The 17,565-nt window shown below is 51.2% G+C and overlaps 6 protein-coding genes across 6 annotated transcripts; 2 read left to right on the top strand and 4 right to left on the bottom strand.

The window, feature by feature from the left end:
- Positions 1-191: 191 nt before the first annotated feature.
- On the top strand, positions 192-1,505 carry MIND_00782400 (Ribonuclease III; the record flags this gene model as incomplete). Its single annotated transcript, XM_037364511.1, has 9 exons — positions 192-334; positions 386-546; positions 588-622; positions 668-706; positions 751-794; positions 839-921; positions 965-978; positions 1,021-1,457; position 1,505. Coding segments are annotated over exons 1-9 (831 nt in total). The 5' UTR covers positions 192-317.
- A 651-nt stretch (positions 1,506-2,156) lies between these two features.
- Positions 2,157-2,778, bottom strand: MIND_00782300 (Cytochrome b5 heme-binding domain-containing protein; the record flags this gene model as incomplete). The annotated part of the gene is made up of 5 exons (XM_037364510.1): positions 2,157-2,235; positions 2,285-2,356; positions 2,401-2,546; positions 2,606-2,634; positions 2,688-2,778. 5 exons carry the CDS (start codon positions 2,776-2,778, stop codon positions 2,157-2,159), a joined length of 417 nt encoding a protein of 138 aa, XP_037220154.1.
- Positions 2,779-3,877: 1,099 nt separating this feature from the next.
- MIND_00782200 (uncharacterized protein) lies at positions 3,878-5,033 on the bottom strand (the record flags this gene model as incomplete). Its single annotated transcript, XM_037364509.1, has 2 exons — positions 3,878-4,763; positions 4,816-5,033. 2 exons carry the CDS (start codon positions 5,031-5,033, stop codon positions 3,878-3,880), a joined length of 1,104 nt encoding a protein of 367 aa, XP_037220153.1.
- A 936-nt stretch (positions 5,034-5,969) lies between these two features.
- Positions 5,970-7,465, top strand: MIND_00782100 (uncharacterized protein; the record flags this gene model as incomplete). Its single annotated transcript, XM_037364508.1, has 5 exons — positions 5,970-6,289; positions 6,335-6,557; positions 6,614-7,157; positions 7,207-7,344; positions 7,386-7,465. 5 exons carry the CDS (start codon positions 5,970-5,972, stop codon positions 7,463-7,465), a joined length of 1,305 nt encoding a protein of 434 aa, XP_037220152.1.
- Positions 7,466-8,404: 939 nt separating this feature from the next.
- Positions 8,405-9,834, bottom strand: MIND_00782000 (uncharacterized protein; the record flags this gene model as incomplete). Its single annotated transcript, XM_037364507.1, has 5 exons — positions 8,405-8,472; positions 8,524-8,674; positions 9,145-9,225; positions 9,276-9,308; positions 9,550-9,834. 5 exons carry the CDS (start codon positions 9,832-9,834, stop codon positions 8,405-8,407), a joined length of 618 nt encoding a protein of 205 aa, XP_037220151.1.
- Positions 9,835-10,035: 201 nt separating this feature from the next.
- Positions 10,036-14,605, bottom strand: MIND_00781900 (uncharacterized protein; the record flags this gene model as incomplete). Its single annotated transcript, XM_037364506.1, has 9 exons — positions 10,036-10,281; positions 10,335-10,372; positions 10,437-10,509; positions 10,563-12,039; positions 12,087-12,208; positions 12,250-12,357; positions 12,464-12,868; positions 12,915-14,319; positions 14,364-14,605. 9 exons carry the CDS (start codon positions 14,603-14,605, stop codon positions 10,036-10,038), a joined length of 4,116 nt encoding a protein of 1,371 aa, XP_037220150.1.
- Between the last annotated feature and the right edge of the window lie 2,960 nt (positions 14,606-17,565).

The following is a 17,565-nucleotide window of genomic DNA, read 5'->3' as shown; positions in this document are numbered from 1 at the left end:
GCTTACAATTGATTTTCCTGATTCTGTACCGGGTTCAAGTTAAAGGAGGTTGAAGGCTTTCTTAAAGAGAGAGGCTGATGTCCGATCACGGGACCGTCAATTTAAATGGCCACGGGCTCTTCTTGCTTTCGAACTACACTGAACGATTTTCAAGTAGAGCAATTTCAAAGCTTAACACAAACCACTTGTGCCTCGTTTTCAATGCTAAACTTAGGTCGCCGTTGTCTTCGCTGAGATGTTTCGATCGCCATCACAATCCAGCTGCAGTGACTCAATTGACTACCCTCTTCTTGACGCCACCACGAGCCCAACGAAGAATGGCTGCACCCCTCCAGTACGCCCTACTCACAACTGTGGCAGACTTCCTCTGAAAGCGATACCGCAGAGCCGACTTTGAGCTCCCAGTTCTCCCTCAAATCCGCCAAGAGTCCATCCACAAACAGGTTTTCACCCATCGCAGCTACTACGCCCGTCCAGCGCCTGGATTCGAGGACAAGGCCAATGATCCCAGCCCGGACTACGAAAAGCAAGCCAATCGTCGTTGTTGTAGGTAGCTGATTTTGTCTCCAGACTGGAGTTTTTGGGAGATGCGGTGCTCGAGCTGGCAGTAACCACCCTCTTGGTGCGTTAATCCAGGCCACGACGCGCTGTTGAACCTCCCAAACAGACCGAATTGTACCCACGTCTGCACGTTGGGCCCGCAACGGTGAATTGTCTCCAGTCTACCCTTTTTGGTTCACTGATGTCCAGAAACTCCGTTCGATGATCGTCGAAAATGCCAATCTGGCTACGATGTGCGTTGAATCATACATATATTCTTGGCTGAGCAACTTGGTAGCTCGGTAAAGTACGGCCTACCGGGACATCTTCTCGCGGACCGAACGCAAGCGTTGTCCCTCAAGCACACAACTGGTGTGCAAGGTCAGTCTTCCTTTTCCTCCTGAAGCATACTGAGCAGTCTCAGCGGATATTTTCGAGGTATGAAGTCCTTTATATCTCAGTCCAATACCGAATCACCAGGCCTATGTCGGCGGCCTTTACAACGACCAAGGGATGGACGCGGTCCAGTCCTGGCTTCACAGACTATTCAAGCCTTATGCGGAGCTTTACTACAACACTCTCCGGGCCCAATACGGCCAACTGTCTGTTCCCGAAAGCGGATCCGACACCAGCGGCGGCCATCTCGCGCTGTTCAACCAGCTGTTAGCCTCGCGCAACGTTGAATGGTACCACAACCAAGGCACCGCCGCCATCGAGGCCATGTCGGCGGACCCCGGCCCGGCCCCCGCCGTGCTCGATGCCTACCGCGTTGCGCTCGGTAACAAGGCCACGCCCATCTGGTCCGCGCACGTGCGCATTGACGGGGAGCTCTTTGCACAGGGCATCGCCAACAGCAAGAAGGCGGCCAAGACCGAGGCCGCTAAACAGGGCCTCTGCAAGCTCGGGGTCACCGTGTGGTATGCATTTTTTACCCTGCGATGCTTACTTGGCTGACCATATCTAGATTCTTGTTTTTTTCCTTCCTTTCGTTGCTCGGCGCAGTCTCTGCACATTATCGTCGATAAACTCGACGGTAATGTGCAGTGGTTGTGGGTGGAGCGTTGTTGGTGTCTCTATACGCGTTCTGGATGTCGACTACTGTGAATTTCAGCTCTTGACTTGGATCGTTATTGGCTGACTTCGGTCAATCCTTACCCCTGAAGCGTTCTGGATGTCGACTACTGTGAATTTTGAGTCTTGAACCCGATGGTTATCGACTTGGGTCAATCCCGAGATTCAATTAACTGTTGTTGTTGCCAGTGTATGTGCAGAAGAATTGCGTTGCGGAATTGAGTTCTAAATAGCTCTTGACTGGAACAAGTCTTTGCTTTCTTGAGCCGCAGCGATGACCGTACTTGCTTGTGTACTGGTCTTTCCGGTTTCTTCGGTCAGAGACCGGTCAACTGACAACCGTCTCGGATGATCCGTGTCGAAAGGCAAGAGCCGTTGACCAACGAGCACTGACGAGGCGGCGGCAGACCCTCACACAGTCGTTCGAGAGTGAGAGTTCTAGATAGGCTCCCAATAAAGGTCTATATTCCCGGCACATACAGCAAATGAATGATACGGATAGGTGTAGAATGCGCAAAAAAGCCAGCACTGAATCCTCCAGGTGCTCAGTATGGGGTGCCGGTGGTGTAAAAGCGGTAGCCAAACCAGCCAGCAAGGAGGGCCAGAGGCGCCCAGTACATGAGCCTAGAAGCAAGTGAGACTTATGTGGAAAGGAAGTGGCCTGTAGACGTACGTCGAACCCTGCTCAACTGAGGAAACCCGAGCAGCTTGAGGCGGCGGCGGCAGCGGACTTGATTTTGATTTCCTGAAGACGCGAAAGGTCAGTGTTGTGAGTTGGCAGAAGGGGACTGCTGGCGTACGCTGTTTTCTTCCAGTTCACCGATAAGCATGCCAGGGAGGAGGTCGCGGGCCTCGTCAGAGTGGCCGACGTCCTCAAATGCTTCAGTCGCGTCTTGCCCAGACTCGGCAGTCATGACCTCGTCACCACCAGGATGCTAAAGTCGAGCAATGAATGAGCATTGACGCTTGGCAACGAGAGCTGGATAGGCCTAACCTCGTCGAGGAATTTCGTGCAGTCATAGACTGCAGACGCATTAGCGACAAACTGGCAACGTATGATTGGATGCCAAGCGTACCTTTGCCGTGAATGAGCAGGTAGAGGGATTCCTTGCTGTTGTGGGCACGGAGCTCTTCGAGCTTGATGATTTTGATCGGCGCGGCAGACATGGTGCACGAAGAGAGGTAGGCAAGAGGTGGTGGTGGTTGGGGTGGAAGATGGAGGTCAGAGACAACGGTCTACACTTTGGCCGAATTTGTTTTGCTGATGATGCGTTCCCACGGGGATATATACCCATCGCATCGCACGACAAAAAATTGTATGAGCAAGGAACGTGAATTTCTTCAAGTGGTAGTAAAGATGCTTGGATACAAACAGGTGTGGTATACGTATAAGTAGGTATATGTAGGCCCAGCTTAGTACTCGAATGACCACAGAACTATTTGGACAGGCAAGTGTGGACCGGGCCAATACGAAAAAGTACTCTTCCACATCACAAGTAGAGGTAACGATGGCACTGGAAGCCGTGTTCCTAGGCAAAAGCGAGTGGGGGTTGAAAAAGGAAGAAAGCAACGTGAATGTAATGGTTGAATCGTGTTTATTGCGGGAAAGGTGGAAGGGAAAGGCAAAGAGGGATGTGACAGTCAAAAAATTTCTGGTCACAAATCAAGTCGATTCAAACATGCACTGGCAAGTGTCACTGTTTCAAGGCCCAACTACAGCACCCAATACTACGCATATCTAAGAAGGGCTTATCTACAGCAGTCTGCCAAATTCTACATGAGAATCGAGCCGAGTTGGAGTGTACCGTCCCTGAATCGGAGTACCGCCCATCTTTCCCACGGCTCTTCGACAAGGTCGTGGAACATCGCTACCTCTTGCAGCTTCGGCGAAGGGCACAGGCTAATGATGTCCAGCGCGAATTTCTCTAGACGGTCGACGTGGTCCCAGAAGCCAGGATCTCGTCGTTCAACAAACCGAAATTCCAGCCATCGCTCCGGGTCATCAAGGTTGAAGTCAAAGACCTTGAGATGGTGGAAATTCGACAAGAATGCGCGGAATCGAGGCTACAGCAGAATGGGATAAGTGTTAAGAAAGAGATGGTCATTGACATTTACTTACGATTGGATCCCATAATCTCCCAAGCTCTTCATCTTCGTGATTCCAAAGTCGGTTTATGATTATTCGTTCAAGCAGAGGGTGTTTCTGCGCGACAGAGTGGAGTAAAATCTCCTCCGCCGCGTAGTCTTCCATCGAGTTGATTCGATACTAGACATGTAGGGTCTTCAGACCGGGGAACTCCAGTTCGGCTAACATTGCAAGGAGCTCCAGGCAGGGCAAGATGGGTTGGCGCATGTCGATTTCCGCCAGTTCGGCTGGATATCGAGTCAAAGTTAACGACTCCAGCCCTGCCGGAAGCAAGTTGAGGATGCGATCGATTGGGGTCAGTGAGGCCATGTCGAAACGATTGAGATGGGCCAAAAATGTGCTTGCTTGTTGAGGAGCAGGAGCATCCCGTGGTATGAGAACGGTGCGGCCTTCAGGTTCGTCGCAGCCAACGGACATGAGCAAGACCAGAGTCCGCAGATTAGGCAACAACTCTAAAACCGAAAGCATCTCACTCGGCTCAGGTCTTTCTTCTAGATCCCACTCTGGCCAAAATCCGATAACGAACAGCTCGCGGAGTGAAGTCCACTCGATCTTGGTGTCAAATGAACCAAGAAACAACTCTCCCAGTAGTTCGACATTGTCCAGAGTGGTATGGCATGCCGACAACAGGCGGCGCAGGTTCGCGGCTGCAAAATCAAGAAGAAGCGGATGGCGCCGACGAATGGACCACCCATGTTTGGTTTCGATGGGGAAAGGGTATAGTATCATTTGGAGAGGGGGTGGAGACAATTCATCCGCCAATTGCCAAGGTTCATCCATCGTCTCATTTGCCGACCACGGCGAAAATATACCAAAACTGGTCAGGTTTGGAGCTGCAGCAAGACATTCCACCAGTTCCGTCCAAAGACCACCTTCGATTCGCATGCCGAGATAGAACGTGTTGAGATGGGGTAGCAGTGGGAGTTTTTGCCGTAGTTCAGCAGCGATTTCGATGTGATTGAACTTAGATACTGAAGACATCTGGTCCGGTACAATCGTGAGCTCACTAAAGTTGTTTTCGTATCAGCAGCACTCTTGGCAGAGGAGACTAAACGCACTGGATATAAGGAAACAATTCCTCCGGAGGAAATTCAGTGTCGCATGGCGCCCACCAAATATGGCGAAAACGGATCGGCTGAAACACATTCCGCATGCGACGCGAGAGGTCGAAGAGCTTGACTTGCTCCAAGTCTGGGTGGAGAGCAAAGTTGGTGATGTAAATGAGGATGTCGTCGTCAAGGTCTTCGAAGCGGACGGGCTCGGGAGACGGTGACATGGCTTTACGCTTTTTTCTGTATCCTCGTCGCAGCGTTGTTTTTAACTGGCTTGAGCTGTTTGTGGGTGCGTGTGGATCATTCTTGTCCTTGTTTCGTTTTTGGTTGGTTCATTGTCTCCTCGGAGCGAGAACACCCAGACATGGAGGTGATACAAATGGTGAGATACAAGGAGGACGAGAGAGCGTAAATACCATGTGACAGCTACGGATCGATTCGACATGAACGAGACGAGAACACCTGGTGGATCATTTGCCTGATTGTGAACATAGCGTTGAGGGTAAACGGAAAACATTATAGATTCAACAATGAGCGGTAGAAAAGCAAGAAAATTCTCGTTTTTGTTGGGGAAGCAAGCTCCAGAATGCGAATTTAAACTTCTCAGGGTTTCGAGGCATAGATGAGGGATTCACTAATACTGTTGCATGGTTTAGAGGGTCGTCAGAATGAGAGGAGATATTCAATCGCAGTAAGCGAAGGTTTGGCAGTGACACCGATACTTGTTATTGAACATCTCTTTTGTTGGGCATCTAACTCCTTCGGCCAGAGCCCACAACGAGTTCCCGAAGAGCGGTCCGGGAGAAGTTGAGATCGAACGCTCGTGTGAACAACTTCCCAGGCAGCATGATTCCCTGCAGTGCAGAGTGACACCCATGTAAAGCCAACGCAAGTGGTTCGCCTCGCTTTGCACAACGCTGGGCGGCTGCCGCGTGATATCTTCCCGGAAGGTCAGGTCTGGGGTAACGAATGTGTCGCAAAGTCGGGAACGGTGCGCTGGAGGTGAACAGATATCGCTGGTTGAACCAACCAGCGTCTATTTGGAGCCGTGAACGTGAAGGTATTGTCGAAAGCCTAGAGAATTTTGGGAAAGACTACGCTCAGGCTAAGCATACTGGCCGCTTGGAGGAGTGTAAAGACAAAGGGGCTGTGACAGGACCATGCCCACAACCGCCCTGTCCACTGCCTCGCTGAGCTTTAGGGAGCCAGTCATCGGCCCGAGCTCAAAGCCGATTCGGATTTTCCATCCGGCCTACGATAAACCCACGGAAATCCTACATGTCGCCACATACCCGCATCCGGACGACTCGGACAATGACACCCACGGCCTACCCCTACGAATCGTCCTTGTGTTCTGTTTCATAATTGCCAACAACAAGAAAGGTCTCCTCCGTGAGAAGGATTCTGGTTCTGACATGGGTTCGGGCGACGTCTGGCTTTGTTATGGGGACTACACGTATGACCTAGCCGAATCAGAGACGTGTGTCCATTCATCACTTTCTCGCCCCATTAAACACCTGTTTAGTCCCTACCCGATCTGCACTACATTCTCGTCGTGGGCAATCCCCGTGGAACTCCCTGAAGGGTGGGGGTGGTCCATGATGGGCTCATCATCCGAACCACCCCCTGCCAGCAATCAGTCAAATCTCAGCACCTTGGTGAAAGCGTTGGACAAGGCCTGCCTACTGACAGGGAAGACCTTTGGTCTTGAAACTTGTCACCTCGTTCCCCGGAGCGAGAGAAAATGGGTGCGTAGTATGCCTTTGCAACACAAGATTGTCATTCACTTCACGAGTCACGACAGTGGAACTACAACACAATGAACGCGAAACTCGGCAACATAGAAGGCATTGACTCACCGCAAAACTGCATCTCCCTCCGTGGTGACCTCAACGGTTCCGGAATGGATGCCGGTCACTTCATCTTTGCTCCGTACCGCGGCTATGGGGTATGTGTATGCCTCACCAATGAGTGTCGGGACGTGGCTAGGGATCTAAATCTATCTCCCCTCCGTTTGAGCGACCGCCTCAAACCCCATTGCTTTTTTGCTCGGTGTGCATGGGGCCTTTTCAAGTCTCAAGAGAAAAATTTGGAGGCATTGCAGCACGCACAGAAGGTCCCAATACCTGAAGAGCTTCGAAACAGATCGAACATGTCCCAAGCTGGAGGGGCACGCAAGAAATCTGCAGGAGCTGGGGATAGAGCTAAGGAGGGAGGAGATAGAGCTGAGAGAGGACAGGACCAGATGCAGATCGACAATCTGAAATTTGATCTTTCGGCGCGGCCAACAGATGAAGAGCTTGACCAGGACGAAGAGATCGAAAGGGAGCTCCAATTGCAGGCTTCAAGTGAGTTGCCGTTCCCTTCATCACTCACAGTTACTCAGTGTTTTGACAGCACCAAACGAGCTTGCCCAGGAACTCTATCCAGGCTTCTCCAACCTGAATCGTCTCAAAGTGGCTTATCTTCCGTCGCTGGATCAATTATCCTATTTCAATACACGGATTGCTCGAGTTGGTGACGAGACGCTCTCGGGTAAGTTATATACTCTCGTTTCTACGACGATAATCAAGCAGTTTTACATCTAGATGACGGGGATCAAATTGATCGCAATGAGGCGGTCTCACAATGGCTTGACCGTGGAGCATTCGCATGAATTGACCAGAGGGTCCACTCTTTACTATTAGGCTCTGTTGTGCTTGCTCGAAGCACTTCCTAATCTTCGGACAATCTTATTTAACATGGCTGCCCCGAGGGAAGAATCCGACAGTCTCATGCAGATCATTGGACCACACCATGCCCCTCCTCGTCACCCAGACATCTTCCTGTGTCATTTGCGTGTTTTCCAGTTTGCTTCCCATACATCTTCGGAGCGTATATTTGCCTTCCTGCCGCGCACCTTGCAGACCCTCGCACTTCCCCGCTATCCCCTTAATTTCGATAACACTTTTTTGCAGCCAACCACGGCCTGCTCAGATCTGTACGACATGTTCTTGACTGTCGACTTTCCGGATCTGGAAGTGCTCGAAATTCGATACTATGTTTGGTCCTTGGCACATGTCAACGCAGAACGAAGTCTACTCGCACTACTGCCTGTCAAATTCCCTCACTTGAAACATCTTTCGATTCAGCGAATGTGGGATCACGACAACACTGATCTGACTCAATACTGGGATCCTCTTGTGCGTCTCATCTATTCTCATTGTGATATACCTCATTCCGTTCAGGTCCTCTTCCCAAAAGCATTGTCGCAACTGACATCCCTGCGGCATTTCCGTTTTGATCCATCAATGAAGGATAGGTATGGATACACTCCGTTTGCGAACGCTGGGCCTGCCTTCCACGCCCACGTGAAGCGACTGCGCACCCTTGCCGATGGGCTTGTGGAGGCTTGTCCACTGCTGCGAGAAATTTGGTTGTACCGCGCAATTGGCCGTGATATTCGGTTCCACTGGGAGAAGTGGCAAGTTATCGCTGGGGTAATCCAAGAAAAGTCGTAGATTGAGCTGAATGAAAGTACATGTGCTGGCTATTTGATCTACTCACCCGCAGGTGACATATTAGCGGTCATGCCCGCACATCACCATCATTATGCTCAACATGAGATCAACTTTGACCGCCACTGTTCGATCCTTTGTTGCAGTGTTGAGCCATGCAAATCGTCTGGATAACCTATAGGTAAAAAAACATGCACAAGCAGAGAACCACGCTAACCATCAATGTCCGCCACCGCCACCTGGTCCACCACATCAAGATAATCCACAGTCGGCCTGTTGGCATGCATATACTTGAAGTAAACTTGCGCCTCGCCAAACTCTGTCGAGTCGGATACCTTCCGGCGGATGGACTCGAGCAAGTAGAGCATCTCATAGGAGAAGTCAGCGATCCTGCGTCTGAACCGGGCCTTCCTGTAAGCTTGGACGAACGCGTTGAGAGGGTCCAGGAAAGGAATCATCCACGCATGCTTCTGGAGGTTGGCAGTGGGGCCCATGAAGATGAGCTCCTCGTGGGTCGTGGTCGTCTTGACGGTGGTGAGATCGTAATCGATGACCATAGGCTTCTTCTCCCTCATGACGTCGCGAGCGAGTTCGGCGGGTGGGATTGGAAAAGCTGACGAGTGGACATGTTTGAAATAGGGACAGTGCACGCTCCATTGACGTCTGGGGAAAGCATCGACCTTGAAGTCTACCTCCTGAAACTGGCCGGAGCGAATCCTGAGAGAGATGGGTCTTTCGCCAGTATGGATGAGTTGGAAATAGCGGAAGAGAAGAGGATTTCGCTTGTAAAACGTGCGCAGAAAAGACTCCGCTGTCTCAACCTTAGGGTCCCACTCACTGTGCAAGGCGAAAAGAACGGGCTCTGCGGGAATGAACACAATGTCGCCATGGTCGAGACTGCCTTGACAGGATTCACAGACTGTGTCATTGTGAGCAACGGTGGATTGGTACCAGCTTAGTAAAACCTACGCCAGATGCAGTTTCGGGAGGCATCTTGAGTCGCTAATTCGGTAGTAGGATCGACGAGCCGCTCCCTCACAGCGTCCTCTCTTATCTCGTTAGCCGTCGTCGCAGCAGCAGGAAGGCAATGGGCCATTTGGCCCGAGGGATGGGCGACTTGATGATGAGCATCAGACAGGCAAAGATTGCAGAGCCCCGGCCCGGAAAGTTTTGTCCGACATGCAGCGAGATTGCCAGTGGTGGAGACGACAGTGACCGAGGGTACCGAATCCATCTCGCTCACACTCGCTACTTCGTCTGCCGCAGTCAAGTCTGGCTCTGCGAATTGCGAGACGGAATCTCCCGCTTGTAAGCTCACCGACGGCGATACGTGTTCTGTCACGGCGGGAGCTTCGTAGGCAGGTTCTTGGTCGAGTTTTTGACGTTTGTATGGAGGAGAATTCACAACCTCGTTGGGGTCTGCATCAGAGCCACTATGTCCGAAACCGAAAGGAGCAGCGGTGGGAACTTGAAGTGGTATGGAGCTGATGTCCTTCCTCTTGCCTTGCGTATTACTCGTAGAGTCCATACTTGGAGAAATGGCCGGTTTCACAACTTCGTTTGGGGGGGCGAAAGCACTTAGCAAGAGCAGTGTCCGTGACGAAGTGTTACAACGCATCCTGAGACTTTGCATATGTATTCTGAAGTCTGGCTAATATGGACCCCCGCCGTAACCCTTTATCTCCCTGTTAACCATTCCGATGTATGCTACTCTATACAAATGATTCATTCAAACTAGTTTGATATGTCGTCGACGCTCTTCGAGCTTCACTTTCCCAGTGTACATCGCAATTTGTTGGAGCCACGGCGCCGCGCTGGCGATGTCCTCCGCCATATCTCGCAGTCGACCCAAATACTCGCGAATCTCCTTGTCGACGAATATATATGGTGCTCTTCCATATCGCTCGGGAGGGGCAGAGTCGAAATAAAATATTTGGAGGTCCTTGAGACGTGAAACCAGTCTTTTCGCGACGGGCTGACAAGGAATTAAGAATTTGAAAGAAGAAAATCGGTCATAGAAATACATACAGCTGGGTCCCACCGTCCTTGTAGTTCAGTCGTCAAGTCTTGCCAGGATCAGATATTCGCCGATTTCTTTGTCGATGAACGTATATGGCCTTTTCCCTTGACGTTCCGGAGGGGAAGAGTCGAAATAAAATGCTCGAAGGTCCTTGAGACGCGAAACTAGTCTTTTCGCGACAGGCTGATAACAATCTGAGAAAAACAAGGCGATGGGTGACGAGAAAAAAAACGTACAGCTGGGTCCCACCGTCCTTTGAGTTCAGTGGCCAGGCTTTGCCATTGGCGACAAACTTCCAGCGTTTGCAACATTGGAAATGTGTCGGGAACCAAGTCCACCAGGTCCCTCTCGTCCTCGATATCACTCAATGAGTCGATCATATACCATATCTTGAGAGTCGTCAGACACGGAAATGCTGCACGTTTGAGCAGCGTCAACACACTTGAAGGAGTCTGGGCTCGGAATGTTCCCCAAGGCAACATGTATGGATGGCGCGAAAACGAGAGGAAATCCAATGAGGCTGGCAGAAATTCCAGTGTGCGGTCGTTTGGAGACAGTGAGGTGACTTGGAATTGCGTGAGATGGCGAAGGAAAGTGGTCGGGGACTTCGGCAAGACATCTGAAGCACATATTACTCCGCCCATAGGTTTAGGGTCCTCCATTTGGTGGACCAGGTGCATTTTTACAATGCGGAGATGCGGCATCGCTTCAAAGATTGACAAGAGTGGCGAGTGTTCAGAAGAAGATAGAGTCGATGTGGCGGAGGAATCGGGGTGGACCACGAGTGACTCCACGGGTCGTGGTGTTGTCGAAAGCGATGAGGAGGATGGACTTGGAGGGCTTTCATTGATTGTAGTTTTAGATGCGGTTGTAACAGAAAGCCCATTCCCTTCGCCAGACACGGGGATCAGATCGTCTGGTAATGCCGCCGTCGATGATTCAGAAACCACCTCCCCTTCTGTGGTCTTGCTGCCATTTGATGGTAGAATAAACGCCTCAACCTTCGGAATATTTTCGTCGACGGTTGTTGGAGAAACCAATGTTGACACAGGTAGTGTGATTTCGGCCAGAGCAGCTGCTTCCGACTCGTCCTCATGAAGGGAGGGATGTTCATCAGCTGGCTCCGCTGGCTGCCTTGGCCTGGGTTGAGAAAATAGTTCTCGAGGAGGAATACTCGGGGCTTTCACTATCGGACCCGATGTCTTTTCAACAGGCCACAAGCCCTCGAGAAATAGCTCGGTAAGAGCGCTCCAGGTCGAGCCATGCATGGCGGGAAAAATTTCGCCTGGGAGGTAGACGAAAGATAGTGTTTCGGCGGCTGTGGCGAGTATGGTACGGATGTTGTGTATTTCATGATCCAAACCTGGAGGTCGTCGCCGAGCCGCCTGTTCAGCATCTTGCACAGTGGCATAGACAAATGGGAACGGAAATCTGAAGCTGGCCAGAGGGATGGATCTTCTTCTTGGTCTCAACACAGTATATGCTTCGTCTTCCTGCCTCGGCTCCCAGTGAGACCCCAGTTCTAGATAGCATGCAGAGGGCAACATCGAAAACGCGTCCAATAGCTCTGGCCACAAACCACCTTTGATGTCGTCGATAATTACTGTCGTTAGACGTTTCATTCCAGCAAAGGCTGCGCGAATTTGAGCCACAATATCTTGGCGAATTGGTGGTGTAAATTCAGGAATCTCGTAGCCGGAAACTGAGAAGATTCTACAAGTGTCAACCGGGATTGATTGAGAGAAGAATGCACCACTTACTGTACGAATGACCAAAGTTCACGCGGGGGAAGTCGGAAGCGACAGATGCCCATCCCACAGCGCGAAATATTCGGGGGAGAAGGGCTACTCGGAGACGCTGGCACAGAGTCGAGACTTTCAGTCTATCCTCATGATTCAGATACTCGAAAATGATCAGAAGCACATCGTCGTTGAGGTCGACCAAGTTTCTAGCCAGCGGGGTGCTAGACTCCTCTACCTCTTTGCGCACAATGCGGGCCATTCCTTGATGTCGAATAACAATAGGTGACAGCTGGTGTCAATTTGGTGTGGGCGTGGGCGTAGTGTTGATCCATTTTTTGCTCGTTGTCGTCGAGAGGAATAGGATTGTCACGGCGTGACAATCCTTGTCAACAAACTCGGCCCAGCATCGTGCTCGAGGCTAAAAAATAGTATTGACAGATAGTACATTCCAAGTTGATGAGTGAAGCCGTACATATATTTTGTTCAAAATGAGAACGAATTGGCACATCTAAGGATAAAATATCGAGTCGTTGATTGGTGGCGGCGGAACCAGGCACAACATTCCACCACTCCCAGTACAACTCCGGGTCCAAGCCATATTCGCGAAATATGCCAATTTCCCAGATCCACGGCGCCGCATTCACAATCTCCTCTGCCATCGCATGTAAACGGCCTACAAACTCGCGGAACTCACTCGTCGGATGCAGCGCGGGTGGCCATCCGACGCGCTCGGGGGGATGTGGGTCGAAATTAAACAGCCGCAGATTTTTGAACTGCGACACCAGTCTTTTTGCGATGGGCTAAAACTAGGTCAAACATCAGCTTGAACTCGCATAACAAACATACGACGGGGTCCCAACGCCCTTCAAGCGAAATTGCCATAGCATCCCATCGTCTGCAGAGCTCAAGCTGTTCCAGCAAGGGGAATGCTGTCGGGAGGAACTCCAGCAAGGCTTTCTCGTGGGCGAGTTCATCCGGCGACAAGATGGCATACCAGATTTTAAGACTCAGAAGACTGGGAAAATCGACCTTCTTGAGCATGGCCAGCAGACTAGATGGCGTTTGCGGTGTCCGATGGGCGTTCGGAGAAAGCATATATGGGGTTCGAGTGAGTGAAAGACTCTTAAGGGAGGCGGGAAGGAATTCAACAGTGCGATCTTGCATTGACACCGAAGTGAGTTGGGCCGTATTGAGATGGCGAAGAAATGTAGAAGGGGAGCTTGGCGGGGCATCTGGTGAACATATCACCATTCCTGGAGGCTCAGGATCGTCAGCTTGATGCACCATACTCATGTCCAGAATACGTAGATTTGGCATAGCTTCTAGCATCACTAGAACCGGAGAGCGAATTGATGTGGCTATGGCGAGGGTTGTAGGCGATTCAGTTTCCACCTCGCCTGCCGGTGGAGGTGGCAAATGCACGAATTCGTCAGGTTGCCGAGCCGAATTCGTGTCCAGAATAGGTAATGAAGGAGATGCGGCATCGTTCTCGGCGACAGAGGAAATATCGGTTGTAAGACGCTCTGCTACTAGTGTGGGGGAAGCGGAGCGAGATTTCGCAGAAGGTATACTATCGGTTTCGGTCGGTAGAGGAAGCCGCGACGCATCAACTGACACAGAAGTTGAGATTTCTGCTAGGCTTTCCGTGGCCGAGGAAACATCAGCGGAAATGTGTTTTGGTATCGATGTGGGGGAGGTGGAGCGAGATTTCGACTCTGTTCGCGGTACAAGCAGAGGAGGATTGTTGCCAAAGACCGGCCATAGCCCATAGAGATACAACTCTGTGAGAGCATTCCAAGTTGTGTATTGCATCGCAGGAAAAAGTTCTCCAGGGATCCAGACAGATTCGAGTGTGGTGTGAGCTGCTACAAGTATGGTGCGGACGTTGTTGAGCTCAGGTACCCAAGCCGCGGGCGTTCTTCGGGCAACATTCCCTTCTTTATCGGAGACGAATGCAAAGGGGAAAGTAAACTCGTTGAACGGGAGCGCGGCTTTCCTTGGCTCCAGCATGAGTGACGCGTAATCCGCGTAAGGGGGGTCCCAATGAGATCGGAGGCAAAGGTGACATGGAGTAGACAAAACGGAAAATGCGTCCAGCAGCTCGGACCACAGACCACTAATGACATTGCTTTCTACAATGAATGTCTTGAGCTGCTTCATCCCAACGAGCCCCTCGCGAATTTGCGCTGCGATATCTTCGTACATGGTGGACGTGAAGTCGAAGATTTTGTATCCGGAGAGCAAGAAGGTTCTGCCAACATTAAACGAGTCTTGGAAAGAAAAGATGAGACGCACTGAGCATATGGCCAAAGTTTCCGTGAGGGGAAGTCGTGGGCGGCGGGGGCCCATCTGATTGCTCTGAATATGTGCGGCAAAAGAGCCTCCCGACAGCGGGAGGATGCATAGGACATGTCCAGTCGCGAATTGTAGTCCAACAAGTCGAAAATCAAGAACAGGACATCGTCGTTAAGGTCGACCAAGCTTCGGACCCTCGAATGAGTTGAAGACCCCGTTTCTCTGTGCACGATACGAGCCATTTGAGCTTTGATAGCTCTAATTGCGCGAAAATGGAATGTGTTGGATGACGGCTGCTGTCAAGTTGTTGTGGGTGTGGTCGTTGATCTTATTCAAACTTCTTAGTTTGGTAACAATGAGATTGAGGGAGCGTACAGATAGCGTAGGCTCGAGTCTGTGATTTGGACTCGCACAAACTTGAACATCGTCGCACAGAGAAAGAATGTCACATCGTGACACGTAAACAATTTCTCAAGTTGCCTATAGCTAGAAAGTCTTCAACAACAATGCGCCTCAAATCACGCGCGTAGCTGAAACAATGCCAGAATACTTGCAAACCATGTACGCTATATAACATCAATCACATATACTTGACATATACACCGCCAATGATTTTCCACATGTGACAGAGGTGGGAAATCCGCGGCAGACACCTGTGATACCCAGCCGGATCCAGGATCAACTCCACCTGTCATCCATGTTTGGACGCAAATGGGTCCATGCTGGATCCAGAGTGTCTGGAAACCAGCAGGAGACCCAGGTCGCTGCCTTGTAGCTAACCTGGCATAATATACATAGTTTAAATGCAATAGGGCAGGGAGGATGAATGCAGAATAATTGCTTTTATTGCAGCGAGTATTTAAATACAGGTTTACTATCTACAGGGAATAGATACTACATCATTGTCCCAACCTGCCGATGTAGCCGCGCTGCGATCGTTGAGTGCGCGTGCGGCCCGCTGGCGTCTGCCACGTTCGCGCCCTTCACATCTACGACGGCGGTGTTGCTGGGGGTTGGCGTGGGAACTGGATGCCGGTCGAGGGCGGGCGCGTGCGGGTGCAACAGCAGAAGCGGGTGGTGCGGTTAATTCTGCAGGCCACGCACGCGGAGGAGCTCCTCGGGCGTGGGAACATCCTCCGCACGCTCCCACGTCGAGCGCCCGGATGGCAACCTTGCGCAGCCCCAAAGAGGCGGAGGGTACACACCGCGTCCTGTATGAGAGTCAGCCAATATTCATATGGGGAGAAGGAGACACACCGCGCTGAACCGGGCACTGAGCAAGAGGTGGCCAATGCACGCCGAAGCCAATCCTGCCCAAGGATCAGGCCAAAGTCGTCGCGCTGGCAGTGCTTGGCACTGACCTGGATCAGAGTAAGTAGAGGAAGTGAGAGAGGGAAATATACACAAGCGTACCTTGTGTTCCCAGTTGTCGCAGGTGCAGTTGCAGCCATGGTAGCGAGGACGGAAGTGAAGGGAAGAGGAGAAGAGGGAAGTGGTGTGACATGGAAAATTTCGCTGACATGGGAGTGAGATCATTTGATCCGCTCTTCCGGTTCTCTGTTGCACGTTTCACCGGGACTAAGTATTGATCTCCGACGTAAGAGATTAATCAACATCCTCCTCAAGTCTTCACCTAGGCCGGCCCTAAAGTCATCTAAATTTTTTTATATGTAGCCTTCCACAACATCGGTTAGGGGGACAAACAAAAGTGCTGAGATATATATAAAATATGCCACCTGGATTCCAGCTGAAATTTCCAGCTGTGCATATCTGCTGGAAATCATGTGGAAGCCATCTGGATCCAGATGGGGAATTATCTAGAAACTAGCTGGAATGTCCAGCTAGCTCACATCTGCAGACACTTTGGTGGTGTACCTTGGTCCCGCTCTCCTCCCTGTAGTCCCACCAGGTTAACCAGTGCAGAACTCATCTCTGTCATGCTCGTGTCGCCATAATCCATCGGTACAACCAGCCTGAGTGATTTGAGAGGTGGCCTAACGAGTTTCTCCCGGGCCAGAAGAGTGTGGCCAACCTGATCGGGCGATGAAGTCCATTTCACGGACCGAACTGGGTGAGTGGAGAATCAAGCTCAGCAATCGGGGCAAGAACTTGTTGGAGGCGAGTTCCTGGCAAATGCCCGCAGTTAAATGACGGGAAGGACGGTGGATTTCAAGCTCCTCGAGGTGTGGCAGGAGATGGAACGGCTTGATTGAGGCAAGGTGCTGTGATTTGCATGGGTGGAATGCAAGCCGTCGTAACGGGGCCGAAGAGCTCCAAGAACGCTACCAAGAGGTCGGCATCAATGCGATCTGCCCCGGTAAGATCAAGAGAGTCTAGAGCCGGCAGCGTCATAAACCCAAGGATGTTTTTTGAGAGCGTCGGTGAATGTACGGCAATCCATTCGTGTTCGATAAGGGACAACTGTTTGATTGAGGAGTATGTATTTATCGAGAGGAGCAGGTCTTGCTCGAGCTCGCGGTCTCCAGATTGAAGTTGGCAATGGACAAGACTGGGTAGTGCCGAGAGAACTGGTAGACATTGGTGCGCGTATAACGCACTCGTGGCTCAAGTGCGTCAACTGCGCCCAAGGCAGGTTGAAAACTTCGGGGTGGACTTTTGTGAACGATATCTTGCGGAGTAGTGGTGCGTTAGCAAATACCTCGATGGGGTCATCATAACCCCTCAACTCGAAGTTCTTCATCAGGGGCTGGTGATAGAAGTTCGAGTTCAACAAGGTTCCCCCAGTCCATTGGATACTGTTTGAAGAGGACGGCTTCTGGCGTGTGTGCGAGCCGCCAAACAAGATGTATTATATTCGGCGAATGCTTTTGGATTATTTCCAGCAGCCGCCGCCTCATCATGTGGGGACTCCCCTGTGGCCGACTCGGAGTAGGTCCATGGCCACCAGAGTCCAGCCATACCGACAGTCAAGAGACGGCGGCGTGCGCGGGTTAACCAGGCATCTACAACGAGGGGGATGTTACCGAGCCTTCCATCTACCGATTTTGAGGCTATGTAATCCAGATCAAAATAAAGCGTCGACCAAAGAGCAGGTGTCGAGAGTGCGAGGTGTTGCCATGCCTTGCAAATCCCAAGAAGAAGTAGTGGATATTGCTTTGGGTCAATTAAATTGACCGTAGGGTCATTTGGGATGCAGTGGGCGAATATCGCGGCCATTATTTCGTTCGGGAGTGGTATTTGG

Source organism: Mycena indigotica, assembly GCF_014461135.1.
Source record: "Mycena indigotica strain 171206Taipei chromosome Unknown Mind.scaff0006, whole genome shotgun sequence".
NCBI lineage: Eukaryota > Fungi > Basidiomycota > Agaricomycetes > Agaricales > Mycenaceae > Mycena > Mycena indigotica.
Note: the sequence above shows the minus strand (reverse complement) of the source record. Positions and strands in the feature narration are given on the sequence as shown.